The 15,194-nt window shown below is 45.8% G+C and overlaps 3 protein-coding genes across 11 annotated transcripts in view; 2 read left to right on the top strand and 1 right to left on the bottom strand.

Moving 5' to 3' along the window:
* The first annotated feature begins 287 nt into the window (after positions 1-287).
* Positions 288-5,124, top strand: RPL4 (ribosomal protein L4). Of its 2 annotated transcripts, none has more exons than XM_082617522.1 (10): positions 288-305; positions 1,686-1,857; positions 2,049-2,155; positions 2,519-2,657; positions 3,129-3,253; positions 3,528-3,657; positions 3,914-4,070; positions 4,361-4,444; positions 4,554-4,674; positions 4,759-5,124. In XM_082617522.1, exons 1-10 carry the CDS (start codon positions 303-305, stop codon positions 5,032-5,034), a joined length of 1,314 nt encoding a protein of 437 aa, XP_082473648.1. In that variant the 5' UTR covers positions 288-302; the 3' UTR covers positions 5,035-5,124. The 2 variants fall into 2 exon arrangements, with proteins under 2 accessions (XP_082473648.1, XP_082473647.1); XM_082617521.1 differs by lacking the exon at positions 288-305 and adding an exon at positions 1,154-1,186.
* A 1,177-nt stretch (positions 5,125-6,301) lies between these two features.
* SNAPC5 (small nuclear RNA activating complex polypeptide 5) lies at positions 6,302-10,635 on the top strand. Of its 7 annotated transcripts, none has more exons than XM_082617538.1 (4): positions 6,302-6,435; positions 6,852-6,908; positions 7,709-7,798; positions 8,557-10,635. In XM_082617538.1, the coding sequence occupies exons 1-4, from the start codon at positions 6,346-6,348 to the stop codon at positions 8,671-8,673; spliced, it is 354 nt and encodes a 117-aa protein (XP_082473664.1). In that variant the 5' UTR covers positions 6,302-6,345; the 3' UTR covers positions 8,674-10,635. The 7 variants fall into 7 exon arrangements, with proteins under 7 accessions (XP_082473664.1, XP_082473663.1, XP_082473662.1 ...); XM_082617537.1 differs by having other exon boundaries at positions 6,834-6,908; positions 8,560-10,635; XM_082617536.1 differs by having other exon boundaries at positions 6,834-6,908.
* A 69-nt stretch (positions 10,636-10,704) lies between these two features.
* MAP2K1 (mitogen-activated protein kinase kinase 1) overlaps positions 10,705-15,194 on the bottom strand; it is a 78,936-nt gene continuing 74,446 nt past the window's right edge. The window contains exons 9-11 of one of the 2 annotated variants that reach the window (XM_082617534.1): positions 13,493-13,554; positions 13,042-13,087; positions 10,705-10,933 (exon numbers count right to left, since the gene is read on the bottom strand). In XM_082617534.1, the coding sequence (XP_082473660.1) occupies positions 10,808-10,933; positions 13,042-13,087; positions 13,493-13,554 (234 nt within the window). In that variant the 3' untranslated portion in view covers positions 10,705-10,807. Of the gene's footprint in view, positions 10,934-11,351; positions 12,388-13,041; positions 13,088-13,492; positions 13,555-15,194 lie in introns of those variants that run through there. The other variant, XM_082617535.1, reaches the window with a different exon arrangement.

The raw sequence follows: 15,194 nt of genomic DNA, 5'->3' as shown, positions 1-15,194 counted from the left end.
TTGGCCTCGTCCCCCACCCCCCCCTTATGGATTACTCCGCGAAAAGGAGTCCCTTGTTTCTAAGTGCTCTTTTTGGCTTTGGAAGTCAATAGATACGGTAATTTGACATATATGAAGAAATAATACGCTATTTTTATTTTTGTAGAGTGGTAGATATATATTTTGTATCCCTGTATTGGTTTTGAGACGGGGCAGGGTGGTGGACGAGTTGAAGGTTACATACAGAGTGGGAGTGGTAAGCAGTTCCTTTTCCTGTGGGAGCCGCCGGGTTGAGAGGAGCGTGGCCTTCTCATCTCCCCGCCATGGTGGGTGAACGTTCTCTCGGTTGGACCTTCCTCTGCTCTTGGGGCCTGGCAGGAATGGGCTTGGGGGTTCAGGGCATAAAATCTTCATGAGGGGAAGCGAGGAGAAGGAGATGGGGACCAAAGGGCGTCTGTGGCTGGGATCTGGGAAGGGAGGCTCTCTGGCAGCCATCTTAGAGGCAACGTGTGCGAGCCGGCGCAGGGCGCGTTTGGAAGCGACACAGGGGGACCCCAGTTCGTTCTCGGGCGCAGAAGGACCTTTGGAATTCTGGCTTCCCTTGGATATTGAAAGAATGGGTTCCACTTAAGACTTGGAAATTTGCAGGGTCTAAGACTGAGTCTGGGTGAGAGTCAGTTTGGGGTCTTGTATCTCCGTGCCCGGCTTAGTAAGGAATATTTCTGTCTTTTGAGAGATTTCTTTAAAGAAAAAACTTGTATTTCCACTTTTTTCCTGAATTATTGTGTGTTCATCTTAAGAATTGCCTCTGAAAGCATTCTGGTCCTCTTGCTTTAAAATTTAATTGTTGTATAGGTACTGCATAAATAACGTCTGTATATGTGCCTTGGGGAGTTGAGTGAACAAAGTAGGGAAAAAGCACTATCCTTATGAAGCTTCGATCGTAATTGAGCTGGTCAAAATGCATCATAATGTTCGATGGTAGTAAGTGCTGTAGACATAGCAAGTTGGAGTGGAAGCAGTAATTGGGCTCTATAAACAGTGATCAGAGAAACCCGAAGGAGGTGAGGAAGGGTATCTTTAGGTAGGAGACTCGTTACATCTGAGGCAGGACAGGGATGGCCCTGAGTGTAGGCCTGAGCATCTGGAAGAAAGTATGGGAAGCGAGGTTGTGTAGGTCCTGCTTGGGATGTTTTCCTTTCAGGTGGTAAGTCTTTGGAGAAGATTGAGCAAGAAGTAACAGGGTTGTTGTTTTTACTAGTAATTTTTGGAACCTGTGTTTGGAATGGGATGAAGGGGGCAAGGATGGATGTTTGGAGGAGTGGAGCCCTGGTAGATTTGCTGACATTTGGGATGAAAGAGTTTGGATGATGGCATTAAATTGCATTTTCAAACCTTACAGTATGGTTTTGATTATTTTGCTTTCTAAGGCCTGATTTAAAAGTTTAATCATAAAGCGTTCTCTTTGAAAATGATGAAAATTCTGTGGCAGAACTTGAGAATCATAAGTGTCCTTCAAGTATTTACTGATGTTAATAGACCTGATGGTGTGTTGGTAACTTAATCTTTGTTTTTGGTTTAAGCGTTACCTACCTCATCAAACTCTAGTCTCTTCTGGAACTGAACCGTTAATGCTTTTGTTGGCACGTGAGAAGAGTGCCTCTGACATTGCTTGTCAATATAAATATTTTTTTCCTTTTTCCCAGGCGTGTGCTCGTCCACTGATATCAGTGTACTCTGAAAAGGGGGAGTCATCTGGCAAAAATGTCACTTTGCCTGCTGTGTTCAAGGCTCCCATTCGACCAGATATTGTGAACTTTGTTCACACCAACTTGCGCAAAAACAACAGACAGCCCTATGCTGTCAGTGAATTAGCAGGTATGGATTTAGATCTTTCCTGGGTTGACTTTTTAAGAGGTACTTAACAGCAGTGATGAAATTTCACTCCATTGGTCCGTGTTTCTGAACCACATGATTTTCCTGGATGTTCTGATGCTGTTTGCTACCGTGCATGGTAGTCAGAATGGTGTGGTTGGGTAGCTAAAACTTGGGTTTCTTCGCAATTTCAGGTCATCAAACCAGTGCTGAGTCTTGGGGTACTGGCAGAGCTGTGGCTCGAATTCCCAGGGTTCGAGGTGGCGGCACTCACCGTTCTGGCCAGGGTGCTTTTGGAAATGTATCCTTTTTGTTTCACCACCTAGACTAGTCAGCTGTGGCATTTAGCAGGCTGGACCTGTCTTTTTCATGTTAGTAGTTGCAGAATAATTCATGCTGAAGATGCTAGTGTCCAGGTTAAACATTTCTCTACACAGATTTGAAATCTGGAAGATTTTTCCATCATAATTTTTAAAGTCAACAGGTTTGACAGGAGGTTTTGCTTGCAGTGATGTTGTAATTTGCGCCTTACTCTGTTCTCAGTGACAGTTGCCTGCTGTCAGTAAGCTGGTTCAGAAGGGTGACGAAAATTCTTACTGAGCAAGGCATAACCTGTTTTTAATTCCTAAAATTTGAGAAATGTGATTCTTAACTGGGAAAACAGATGTGTCGTGGGGGCCGCATGTTTGCACCAACCAAGACCTGGCGACGTTGGCACCGCAGAGTGAATACAACGCAGAAGCGATATGCCATCTGCTCTGCGTTGGCTGCCTCGGCTTTACCAGCGCTGGTCATGTCTAAAGGTTTGTGATATTTTATATTCTAGGAGTCGTATAAAATACCCCTTTTTTCTCTACTTGACCCTTTTCATTGGTGTTAGTGGTTAATAGCCTGTGTACATTCACCTCATCCTAGAGTGTCTGGCTAAATTTCCATCTGCTAAATACTAGTTATAATCACTTCGGTCTCAGTCATCAGTAAATACTATGTATTCAACTAAATCATCAGTGAATACTATGTAACTGGGGGAACTAATTCAATAAAGTGATGTAGTATATTGTTAGAAAACTTTTCCACTTTGTCACGTTGCTTCCTCTTTTTATTTAACTGTCAAAATGATGAGATTCCACTTCATTGGTCCGTGTTTCTGAAACACATGATATTTGTGGAAATTCTGATTTGGCAAATTGTATACACCATTTTTATTTTGTGGGTTCGATTCAGTTTTTCAAAGGGTGCAGGGTAACCAGGTCACTGTTAATTGGCTTTGTCAGGTCATCGTATAGAGGAAGTTCCTGAACTTCCTTTGGTGGTTGAAGATAAAGTTGAAGGCTACAAGAAGACCAAGGAGGCTGTTTTGCTCCTGAAGAAACTTAAGGCTTGGAATGATATCAAAAAGGTAGATTTTGTGGTCCTTCACACAAATTTGTTGCCAGATTTTAAATTTCAAAAGATTACTGAAGGGGACAGTATAACTAAACCATAGTGGATGTGAGAGCAAGGACTCTGGAACCATATTACCTGAGTTTGAAACCTGAAATCATTGCTGTGTTAAATTTAGGCAAGTCATTTTTGCCTCTAGTTTGATCATCTGTAAAATGAAGTTTTTTAAACTATGAAGATCTATTGCAGGGATCATATCTCAATCAAAATACCAAACCTCACTTTGTTAGGTCTACGCCTCGCAGCGAATGAGGGCTGGCAAAGGCAAAATGAGAAACCGTCGCCGTATCCAGCGCAGGGGACCCTGCATCATTTATAATGAGGACAATGGTATCATCAAGGCCTTCAGAAACATCCCTGGTAATTCTTGTACTGCTTACATGTTTTAATTACCCATGCTCTGCAAGCTTACTCAGCTTTTATTATGATGAGATTCCACTTTATGGTCTGTGTTTCTGAAACTTCATGATTTTGTGGAACTTCTGATTCTTGGCTGAATGAGTGAGCCATTGATGGTTGAAATTCATGATTAAAATACTTCTTGGGTGCTATAAAGATGATTTGTGTTTCTTCTGTTGAAATACAGGCTCCCTAATTCTTGTTTTCCCTTTAAAAGGAATTACTCTGCTTAATGTAAGCAAACTGAACATTTTGAAACTTGCTCCTGGTGGACATGTGGGACGTTTCTGCATTTGGACTGAAAGTGCTTTCCGCAAGTTAGATGAGCTGTATGGCACTTGGCGTAAAGCTGCCTCCCTCAAGAGTAACTACAAGTGAGTGTAATTCATATACTGAACGTGGTGTTTATGCTGTGGATAGTGTTCAAAATTGGTTTGCCTATTTTCTAAATAACGGATTGTGTTGCCATTTCCTCCTTGCATACAGATGCAATATGTGGAAATGGTGAGATTCTGAGAAATGATAGTATAGTGGAAATTCTGATTGTATTCTGTCGAGCTTAAATGATTAAAAATAATCTTTTGTTGAGGTTCATGTTCTTTAGTCAGTTACATGAAAAATAGGAGTTGAGCCTCTATAGTCAATGTTTTCTTTTTTCATTCAGCCTCCCCATGCACAAGATGCTCAATACAGACCTTAGCAGAATCTTGAAAAGCCCAGAGATCCAAAGAGCCCTCCGAGCACCACGGTAAAGTTGTGATATTCACTGTAATTCTTGCCTAGCCTCATACTATTGAGTATTTCAGAAATATGGGTAATGTAAATAAACTATAAATATAGTCTCTACCTTTTTATAGCAAGAAGATTCATCGCAGAGTCTTGAAGAAGAATCCACTGAAAAACCTGAGAATCATGTTGAAGCTAAACCCATATGCAAAGACCATGCGCCGGAACACCATTCTTCGCCAGGCCAGGAACGTAAGCAATAATTTGGATTTTGCTGATATATGTTGAGTTTTTAGAGAGATTTGATTCTTAGATTTTCTTCCTAATTTGTTGCAGCACAAAATCCGGATGGATAGGGCAGCAGCAGCGCTAGAAGCCAAATCAGATGAGAAGGGGATTCCAGGCAAGAAGCCTGTGGTGGGGAAGAAGAGAAAGGAGGCTGTTCGCATTAAGAAGCTGAAGAAGCCGAAGAAGCCGAAGAAGCCTTTGGTGGGAAAAAAGGCTGCAGTGACCAAGAAACCAGCAGCTGAAAAGAAGCCTGCTGAAAAGAAGCCTGCTGAAAAGCCCACAGAAAAGAAACCCACCACAGAGGAAAAGAAGGCTGCTGCATAAACTTAAATTTGTTTATTCGGTAAAGGTCAAATCATTTTGGACAGCTAATTTTGAATAAAGACCTGATCAAAGAGGCAGTGAGAAACATGACTTGGATGTGTTGTGTGAATCTTGGTTAGAATTTTTTTTACTGACACTTTGTTCTTCATAATTCAAGCCTTTTAGTCTATAATTCAAGCCTTTTAAGTCTGGTATAAAATGGAGCCTTGGATTTAGTATAAAATCCATGAAGCTGAATGAGAAGTGGGATGTTCCATAAATCCAGATACAAAATCCACTTTGTAAGTAACAATGTTTTGAGAAACAGATGGTTAAAAGACTTGTCCCAGAAATACACAGAAACTCTTTAGCTCCCCTCTCGCATAAAAAAACCACCTTGGAAAATGGGTGAAGATCCGTAAAGATCTGACATTTTTAGTAACCACAAGAGGGCAGAATCAATACATTTTTTAAAGTATAGCAGTAAGAAACACGTTTCCTTCAGACGTGTCATAACCTGGTGTTAGAAAACAGTTGATGGAGGGAATGCTTGCCACCTTTTTGATATTTGGACCCTTGGTATGAAAAGTGCTAAGAGCTTTTTTCGCAACCACTTGTGCGTTTTTAGTAGGCATGAATATGTTGACTGAGCATGGTAATGCAGAGAATGTACCCAAACGTTCTCCTTTCCGAACTTTGTCATGTCAGGGTCTTGTTTTGCATCTGGCTTTGTTCCCCCTGGCAGTCTATCCTTGCATCAAGAAGTCTCAGTTCCTTAGCATGAAAAAACACCGTCCAATTTGTTGAAACGCCGCTGTCTTCCCGCGCTTTAATTTGCGCAGGCCTGGGAAATCCCTTTCATGTGACTGGGAATCCTCGCCTGTCCAGACCTTCAACACAGTCAACACAGTAGGGCTCCTGTATCATGCACTATACGCTGGCAATAGTCCCTGCCTTCAAACGCGTCTGCAGGTTTGGGGGAGGGAAAGCAGCCGCCTGACGCAACACCAGTGGAACGGTGCTAACTGCTGTTCAACTGAAGCACTTGACACATGCTATCTGACCATTTTTATCTCTAGGTCCTTTACAGGTCCAACGCACTTTACCTTAGGAATCATCATTGGAGTCTAGGTTTTTGGTTTAAAACCCCACTTCGTCCGTGGGCCGAGCTCCTCCGCGGAGGAGCGGCGACCCCAGCCGCCAGCAGGAAGCGGCCGCCACGCCCCAAAGTGCCGCCAGCCCCGCCCGACCCACTCTTCCGTTTCCGGTAGCGCGGCGCGGAGGTGGCGTCATCGGCGAGTGCCCGGCCGGCCGCCGGCGCGAGGACGCGCGATGTTGAGCCGGCTTCAGGAGCTGCGCAAGGAGGAGGAGACGCTGCTCCGCTTGAAAGCGGCCCTGCACGACCAGCTGAACCGGCTCAAGGTGACCCTGCTCCCCCCACTCCGCTCCTCCGTTCCGTCGCCTCGGCGCCCCGGGCCGCCTGGCTCTCCGCGGAGCCCGCCTGCTGCCGCCGGTTAACCCTTCCTCACCCGGCCGTCGCGGCTGGACCTGGTGGCTTAGCGGCGCCTGGGGGGCTGGATTTGAGATTGTGGGTCCACCCCTCTAAGAATCTTGATCCCGCAGGTCTGGGCTGAGACTCAGCCGTCAGTTTGGCTAGTACACCCTCCCCCCCCCCCCGCACACACCGGACCCCTGTAGCCCCGGAAACGCGGGCGGCCGCACCACGCGCTGAGGAGGGGAGACCTCCCGCAGGCTCGCCTAGGCCGCCCCTGCCCCCCACCGGCCTCCCCTCACGAGCCCCTACTCTCTTTACTACCTAGTATGGTCGCTCGATACAGCTCTCGTCTCGCAAAGCCGACCGGCTGGCGGATGCGCCCACTCTGCGAAGGGAGACGGTGAGGCCCTGCGAGAAGAGACCGGCCACAAAGTAGTTCCCGGTAGCTCTTCTCCCCGGAGCTGTTACCGACTCCACGGCCTTGACGAGGAGTCGAGATTGACACCCATCAGCGCCAGTTCCCAGGCCTCTGCGGAAGTCACCCCCTTCAGCCTCAGTGAGATGCTCCTGCTAATTCCTGCTCGGTACTTCCAGGCTCTCTAAATCCAAGTGAGATGAGGGTTATGAAGGCTCTTTGTAAACTGAGAAGTATTGTCCACCTGCGACCTATGAAAACTGCGCTTTCCCTTAGGGTACATGTAATGGCCTGCACTTCTTTATGTTCCGACATCACCGCAGTGCCTGTACCAGTGCCTAACGTGAGCGTGCTGACGATGGCCGCGGCCAAGCCTAGATTCCTTTGTGCTCCGGGGAACGCTCCCATTTTCCAGTCTTCCTGCCTTCACTTTCTCATTACGGGGTAGACAAGTTTCGGGTGTGTGGAATCAGAAGACACCTGGCTTTTTTAAGCGCATGCTTGTGTTTTCTCCCCTGGGCTGCTAGGTCTCGGGGAGTGGAAGCCTCTGCTCAGCTGGAACACCTGTTCACCTAGGAGAAAGGGGCTGGAAGCTTCCTGTGCTGTTTCCTTAAAAGGCGGGGAAAGCTCGAGGAGCCCACCCTTCCCTCTGGAGCTTCACAGAGCTTACACTGTTTTCCCTTCCTCTCATGATGCCCACCGCTTACAGCGTGCTCAGTACATCTCACCTACATCAGTAGCCCAATGACATAGTAAGGAAAGTGTCCTTGACTCTTCTTTTCTAGGTTGAAGAAATGGCCCTCCAGTCAATGATTAGTTCTAGAAGAGAAGATGAGGTGCTGTCTTCTCAACCTGCACCTGAACAGTCACATGATGTAAGCTTAATCAAGTGTGGGCCTGGGGAGTCCATTCTGCTCTTATTGCTGCTTAGCCATCAAAAATTGTAAATTACATTATCAAGCCTAAAGGACTCTGGGAAGTGCTGTTAAGAACTTTCTAGTTTGATGAACTGGATTGTCTATATGTTTTAAACAGGGAACATCTACCAGCTAGCTACACTGTGGTTGACTGTACTTTTATATTGCCTCGACCTTCCTATTCATCCACTTTCTCTAGTCACTCCAGTGAACCGGGGAGAGTGTGAAGATCTTTGCAGGAAGATGTCAAAACTCTTGCTGTTCTGTGAATAAGCAAGCTTGGGATTTAAAAATAGAGTGTAGCTTCAGCTACAAAGCCTAGTGCTAAAAAATGAGTTCTTGCCCTCATATCCTTCTCTCACCAAATGCCCTCAGGAAAATCATCTTCTAAATATACCATATTTGAACAGTTCTCCCAGATGCGTATTAAGCATGTAAAACTATTGGAAAGCAGCACATCTAAGCCAGCATAATTCTTACGTAAAAACCATGTTTGTATATCAGGTAATATTCTATCAAGTCTAGGGCATTTTCTCTGCTCCCACTTTGGCAATGGGGGTTGGGGGGTCAGGGTAGAATTTGGAGAAATAGGAAACTGGCCACAGTTCTTAGTGATAAATATTGCAGATGAATATGCAATTGAGATTTTATTTGAAAACATTAATTTGTTTTGAGGCCAGTGTTCTTACTAATCCATAATGTGTCCTTGACTAAAGCAGATGTTGGTGCATGTAGACAATGAAGCATCAATCAACCAGACTGCACTGGAGTTGAGCACAAGGAGCCATGTGCCAGAAGAGGAGGAGGAGGAGGAGGAAGAATCAGATTCCTGAAGGGGAGAAGAGCCAGGGTTAGTCATAGGAGTTAAGTTCTAAGCCTCAGGAACTTTCTCTCTTCACAGAATTCTTGCCATGGGCCCTGTGGCCTCCTTTAAAAGGAAGCAAGAACTTTAGGAAGATGAGTAGTTGTAAAAATGGTTCCATCAATAACTCAAGTTTCAGAGTGCTTTAACCAAAATTAGTGACGTACAGAAAAGCAGAGATGCAGTGTTTCAATACTGAGCAATATGGGTGGTGCTGTATTTATATTCTGGTCAGATTCAGTAATTGTGTTCAAAACCAAAAACTTACTCTGAAATGCTATTGAGAAGGTCTGGCATTTGCAAAAAGGGTAGAGTTTAAATACAAGCCAGCCTTTCCAATCGACAACGCCTCTTTTAAGAAAACCAATTATAAAGACTGTTTGCATGCCATTGAACCCTTGTGAGCAGAGCAAGGCCACAGTGTGGGAGAGAAAGGTGACAGAGGAGGACAGAGGGCCACTTGAGAGCACGAGCTGTTGCCACCTCTCAGTGACATCATAAAACTGCCTACCTACATGCTTTGTATAGCTGTCATCACATCTAGGTTGAGACCTCACTATGGTAAAATGTGCTTAGAAATAAAGATAAATAGTCGTCATGCAGCTTGCTGCTTTCCAGACAGAAACAGAGAAAAGGGTCAGTTCCTCTGGGGCGAACAATACAGTAGGATGGTTGAAAACCCATTTCTGGACTTAGGAAACGTGCCATTGAAGGATCACTAGGCTTGGGAGGTTGGGTTTTGTAATAAAGAGATGATAGTTACAGAGTAAGAGTTGTTAAACTTCGTATTTGAAGTTGAGACTCATTTCTGCGTACTGTCCCTTTTCCACTGAATATACAGACAAGTAGTTGCTTAATTTTGTGAAAGTAATTGGCCCTGCCCAGAAAAGCCAAACAAAACACAACCTCCTCAAGCACAGCTCCTTACAAAACTGTTCCAGAAGAGAGCACAGACATATTTGTTAATATTTCATTAAAGTTATTTTGAGCTACTCTTACAGGAAGTAGCCAGAAGTTTAACTGAGCATGTTTCTTGGAAAACACAGTGTGAAAATTATTTTGCAACAAAAAGCATCAAGGTACACATTTTGGGGGCTAACTTAAAATATGAGCATGGGTTTTCAAGAGCTAGAAAAGTTAGGTATGAATTCTAGCTTGACCACCAACTGGTTGCTTGCTTTTCACCTTTGCAGCTCACTTTCCCATGTATAAAATGAGAGTACTCATATCTGCTCTAGTAGTTTCACAGGTCCTTGTGAGACACTCACAAGGCATCCTTTAAAAGTCCAACTATTGGCAATTCCCTGGCGGTCCAGTGGTTAGGACTCCGCGCTTTCACTGCCGAGGGCCCGGGTTCAATCCCTGGTGGGGGAACTAAGATCCTGCAAGCCTTGCGGCGGCTGGGGAAAAAAACAAATCCAACTATTATTGGCGTCTCAGGAAGTTTGAGTAAGGAATTTGGCCTGAGGAACTCAAAAAACACAGCAAGAGTGATGTAGGGAACATTCTTGAGAATTAGATCATTCTTGGTGAAAAGTACTAGGAAGAAATCTTTTTGACTCTCAAAATGAAATACCTTTGGATGTGAATAGAGGATTTAAAACACCCCTCAAAAGACATTGACCTTGGAAGTGTTCAGATCCAGGTTTTAGACACCAGGTTACCCCATTCATTAGTTGGCACACTTTTGAGACATTCTCAGTGGTGGTGACATCCTCTCTGTTAGGAAAAGACCCTGGGTGTGAGTAGGGTGTGGGTCTTAAACCTCGTCTGAATGTTTGTGTATTGAAAACATGTAAGTTAGGCTGTTGACTTAGAACGGATGTTAGCCTCGCAGTGAGAAAAAATAAATGATTGACTGGCTGAGGCAGCTGTGTATATATAGCACTGACCAGTTTTTAAAATCCTGGTTGTATCTCAGGCTCTGGTAGATCTAGAGTGGAACTACCTACTCAGGAGATTTACCTAAGTTCTGTTTTTTAATTTGAAAATGAAATAGGCCTTTTATTGTTAAATACATATTTATTTTGGTTTTCTGTCACCTGCCCTCGAAGAAAATGAGGGAAGGCAGCCTCACATATAACCTAAATCTCAAAAGTTACTGTTCAAAGAAAGAAGGGTGGCCAATTGGCACACAGCTTCATTTTCTGTGGCTTCACTGCCGCCCCACAGTCACGACAAACCCAGTGCCAGGCACTTGTTTCCTCTCCAGGAAAGTGTCTCAGGTGTAACTGGAGAGAGAAGGGAAGCCATTGCTCAGTGGAGCAAAGCAGCACAGCACAGTCCAGGTGGAGGCTCCAGTGCCAGTCAGGCACCGGCCGCCCCCCAATCCTACCCCCATCTACTGTTTTTCCCTTGTATAAAAAGATGGAAGGAATCAGTGGCATCTTTTCACAGGTCCACAGGAAAAGTGGTTGAAAGATAAGGGTGCTTGCTGAGAAGAACTGGACAAAGTCCAAAGATTAGAATTACAGGAAGCCCCATTAGTCCAAAGCACTGAACTTGTCCTCAGTGTGGTATTTCCGCCTTCCAGCCTCCTTCCTGTCTTTGCCTTTCGCTCTCAGTAATGTGTGGCTGCTAAATCTCTTGATTTCTTATGCACTACAGACATTGAAAATCCCTCCACAAAAGCAGAAATATCTTTCACCCTTTGAATTTGATAGTATATTTATTAGAATAAGAGATTAGATTTGTTAAACATCTGGATTAAAATGGTAAAAGGATTTCCATACAGTTTTTAGGCACTATACACACTGTTGTTTACAATAGCATCAGTACTTGAACTTGGGGAAAGATAAATTTCATACATGTTAATGCCTTGATCCATTTGTAACATTCAGAGTAACTCCACCATTTTAGAAACACTAATCCAAACTTAAAGAGACATAGCACTAAATATCCCACAGGGTATATTTAAAAATAAATACAGAAATACAACCAGAAGTCTACAGGTCATCACAGTAGACAGACTGGTGAAGCCCCAGCTATCATGGCAGTGAAGGGCTCTGGCTAGATTGTGATGGAAACTGCTGAATTCTACACCAAAAGCAAAAACATAATGAAATAACATGATATACTCTTTCTGATGCTCATTTTCATAGCAGCAAAGCATGCTTCACATGCACTGCCTGTGAAGGATCTTACAAGGCCCCTTCCTACTCAACTGGAAAGAAGGTAAGCCTGGCAAGAGTGAAGTACCACCAAGTGTCAAAGAATCCCGAAGATACAGGCAGCCAGCCAGTCACGGTGTGGGAGAGCAGTGCAGTTTTCAGTAAGAATGACTACCCACAGTCACCAAAGTTTCACTGTAGTTCAACATTGCACGTTTTGATCATCAGCATACACAAAAATAGCCCCAAGCACAAAGCCAGTCCACTTAGGGGACTAACAATAGTAATAAGAATAAAGATGGTAATATTGAAAATGACACGAGTAGAATTTTGGCACATGCTGTGTTCTTCATCCTTTGTCATAGGTAAAATGCACATCTGAACAGAGACAGGCATGGGAAGGAGGCCCAGAAGCAACATGGCATGCCGCTGGGCAGGGGACTCGGCTGCTTCCCCAGTGCTTAGATGCCCGCCGCGTGGGTGGGTGTGCTGGGCTGGTTAAGGCCGACGGTGGAGCAGAGCCAACCTGCAAAATCCACTTCCTCAGCATCAGACCTCTTGATAAAAGCATGAACCTGTGTGTGAGGAGGCGGACAGAAAGTGTGTGTAAAAACCAAGGAGGAGGATTCAAGAGTCCTGGCTCTGGAGGTTGTGCTGCGTTTGGAAGGTGCTCTGGGAGCCTGCCCTTGGCCAGTTGCAGGCCTAACCCCCTGGCTCTGCTGGTCTTACCCCCTCCTCAAGCCCACTCTCTGAAATGGAGACACCAGCTCTGCCTGCAGTGCCTTGCAGCATTGTTAAAGGAACAAAGGAACTGATGAACTTGAAAGCACATGTTACGCTGACCAGGCTCTACATGGCATGTGAGTTCAGACATTTACAGTATCCCATTCCTACCACCGCCACCATGTAGGAGACAAAGTTACTTGGTGAGGGGACTGAATCTAAGATAAGCCAGTCAGTACTACAAAAAGGCCCTGTCCCCTTGCAGGGGCGGGCTGGCCCTTTCTTTTCCCTGGACTCCCTCTGGCTGCAGGGTCATCCCGCCTTTTCCATTAAACTGATAGGACGACAGGGGAGATATGTTGGGTATCCTGCAGGCCCGATCAGCTGGACTACAGTGGTCAAGGCAGAGCAGGGTGTCGGCTCCGGAAGTGCTGGATAGATGACTGACAGAGGAGAACAAATGAGTAAGCAGGTGGCAGTGTAAGAATCTGAAATAAACGACTTACCATGAGTTGCTTCAAATCTGCTCTCTCTGCAGGGTTTTTTATTAAGCTTAAAGGAAGAAAGACAGTGTGAGAGCTCTTGCTTGGCACTGGTTCTAACTCAGATTACTTACGTGTGCATGCATGCCCGTCCTCCCCACACCCCATAGGCTCTGAGGAAGAGTGCCTAAGCCTTACCCACCTTCCTGTTCTTAGCAGAGTGTCACACCCACAGCAGGTTAATAAACGCTTGTTGAATTAAACTAAGGCCAAAAGGCAATATGCCAGTCCCTTTACACTAAGTGCTGAGCACAGCAGCTGTTTTGCCCGCTGCTACAGTCAGATAGGTCCCCCAAGTCCTAGCACTCTGGACGAAGGGCAGCAGCTAAAGGGTAGAAGGCAAAGCTGTGCTCTCCAAGATGGATGGGGAGCCGGACAAAACCAGAGTACTTTCAGAGAACAGGAGGTGACTTACCATTTATTCACAAAATCTTGAAATTCCAGACTGAATACTCCACTGGGCAACTTTGGAGGAGGCTGCAAGTACATGTGAAGACATAAGAAATGCCCGGTGTCCTGCTCCACCCATCTCTCCCTTCCCCACTCCCACCTCTGGGCAGTGCTGCCCTTATCCAGTCAAGAAAAGGCAGGGGTGAGAGGCCAGTGGCTGCTACCGGGTTACCCTGTTGGAACCATCAATCTCAAACCAGTCAGAACTGGGGCCAGTTCAGTGTTCTGAGCACTCACTTGTCTAGTGACTGAATAAATCACTGTTTCTCTCTGAGCCTCAGATGACCCTTCTGTGAAACGAGGAGGTTGGGCTTAACAATCCCTGGGACCCTTTTTAGCTCGGAGGCTCTACCACTGTACATCTTGGAGTGTGGCAGGGAAACAGAACCATCAATTACCAGGAGCAGCAGCTAGGGGGTGTGCAAACCACTAGGCATAGCCCAGCCCGGACAGCACCTATAAGGCTGGCTAAATAATAAAATGTTTACCCCTCCGGAGCTCTGAAGGAGCACACAAAGGTTAAAAAAACATTAACTGGCAGAGAGCTGGGTCTGGAAGAATGTTACCTACACACTCACTGCAGGAATGAGGGTGTTTGCAGGCATCAGAGCAAGCACACTGGCAGTAGCCCTCGTCTTTCCAGGGTGTATGGTGGAGATCACACAGGGCAAGGCCCTGGGGCACCCTGCTCAGGCACCACACAGCCCCAGGAAATGTCACCCACCCTTCTTGTGACCCGTGCTGGGGTTCTGTGCAGCTTCCTTGTGAGCTGACTCCCAGACACTGCTCTGATGTATAACCCAAGTCAACAGGTGATTGGAGACTAAAAATCAAACCCTAACATTACCAGAGGAGTCCAGCCTAGTCCTCTTCCCCCTGAACGCCTTATCAGAACAGCAGGTGAATAAGCCTGATCCCAGGTCATGGACTAAAGCCCAGCTTTTGGGGCCCACGGTGCTGAGGGGGTATGAAGGGACTATGCAAGGGAGAGGCCAGGCAAGGGAGGGGCTGTGTGCCAGCAGAGTGTGAGGTGCAGGCCACCTGTCACCACCGTGCAGCCCAGCCTCCTGGGAGGTAGGATGGGGGCTGAGAGGAGTAGGTGGGAAGGAAGGAAAAGCGCTAGGTGGGACAGGCCTGAGCTGCTTTTCATCTTGGAGCCTGTTTCCTTAGCTGTATGAAAAGGATAACAAAACCAACCTGGCCCACCTGAGCAGTGCTTGGAGCACTCAGTAGGAAAATGAATGTGAAAATATCTAAGAAATCGGTGCACACTAGGTGACTGGCAACTATTTGACCTCAGCCACCCCTTCTCTTAATGTGGCTCCCACCCAGCACAACCCAGTTTAGGTCCCAGCAGGAGAGGATGGGTTTCCTAACACAAATGCAACACATTCTGCCTTCCTTGAGTCCTTAAGCAGCCTAGATCAGATCCCGAACTTCCTGTGTCCCACAGTGCTTAGCATAAAGCTGTGCAGCCAGGCAGTAAAGAGAGCTGAACTAAGCTCTCCAGTAGACTGTGAACCGGTGACAGTGATTTTTTAACTGCTGGGGTGAGCCAGGATTTTCCCCGCTGAGTTTGTAATGAACAAGGGGACCTATCTGAGCCTTCGGGGGTCTGGTTTTAGAGAGCAGTAAGAAAGCATGAAACTCCACTAGTCTCAAGGAAG

The sequence above is a fragment of the Mesoplodon mirus genome (genome assembly GCF_964341445.2).
Source record: "Mesoplodon mirus genome assembly, chromosome: 4".
In the NCBI taxonomy this organism is placed as follows: Eukaryota; Metazoa; Chordata; class Mammalia; order Artiodactyla; family Ziphiidae; genus Mesoplodon; species Mesoplodon mirus.
This window is presented reverse-complemented; position numbering and strand designations above follow the sequence as displayed.

Bases quoted from the DNA above. Each gene is read 5' to 3' on its own strand.
- RPL4 (XM_082617521.1), top strand. The intron at 2,658-3,128 runs GTTTGTGATATT...TGGCTTTGTCAG, and splicing joins AGCGCTGGTCATGTCTAAAG to GTCATCGTATAGAGGAAGTT. The intron at 4,675-4,758 runs GTAAGCAATAAT...AATTTGTTGCAG, and splicing joins TTCTTCGCCAGGCCAGGAAC to CACAAAATCCGGATGGATAG.
- SNAPC5 (XM_082617536.1), top strand. From the start codon at position 6,346: ATGTTGAGCCGGCTTCAGGAGCTGCGCAAGGAGGAGGAGACGCTGCTC. The intron at 6,436-6,833 runs GTGACCCTGCTC...TTTACTACCTAG, and splicing joins ACCAGCTGAACCGGCTCAAG to TATGGTCGCTCGATACAGCT. The intron at 6,909-7,708 runs GTGAGGCCCTGC...CTTCTTTTCTAG, and splicing joins CCACTCTGCGAAGGGAGACG to GTTGAAGAAATGGCCCTCCA.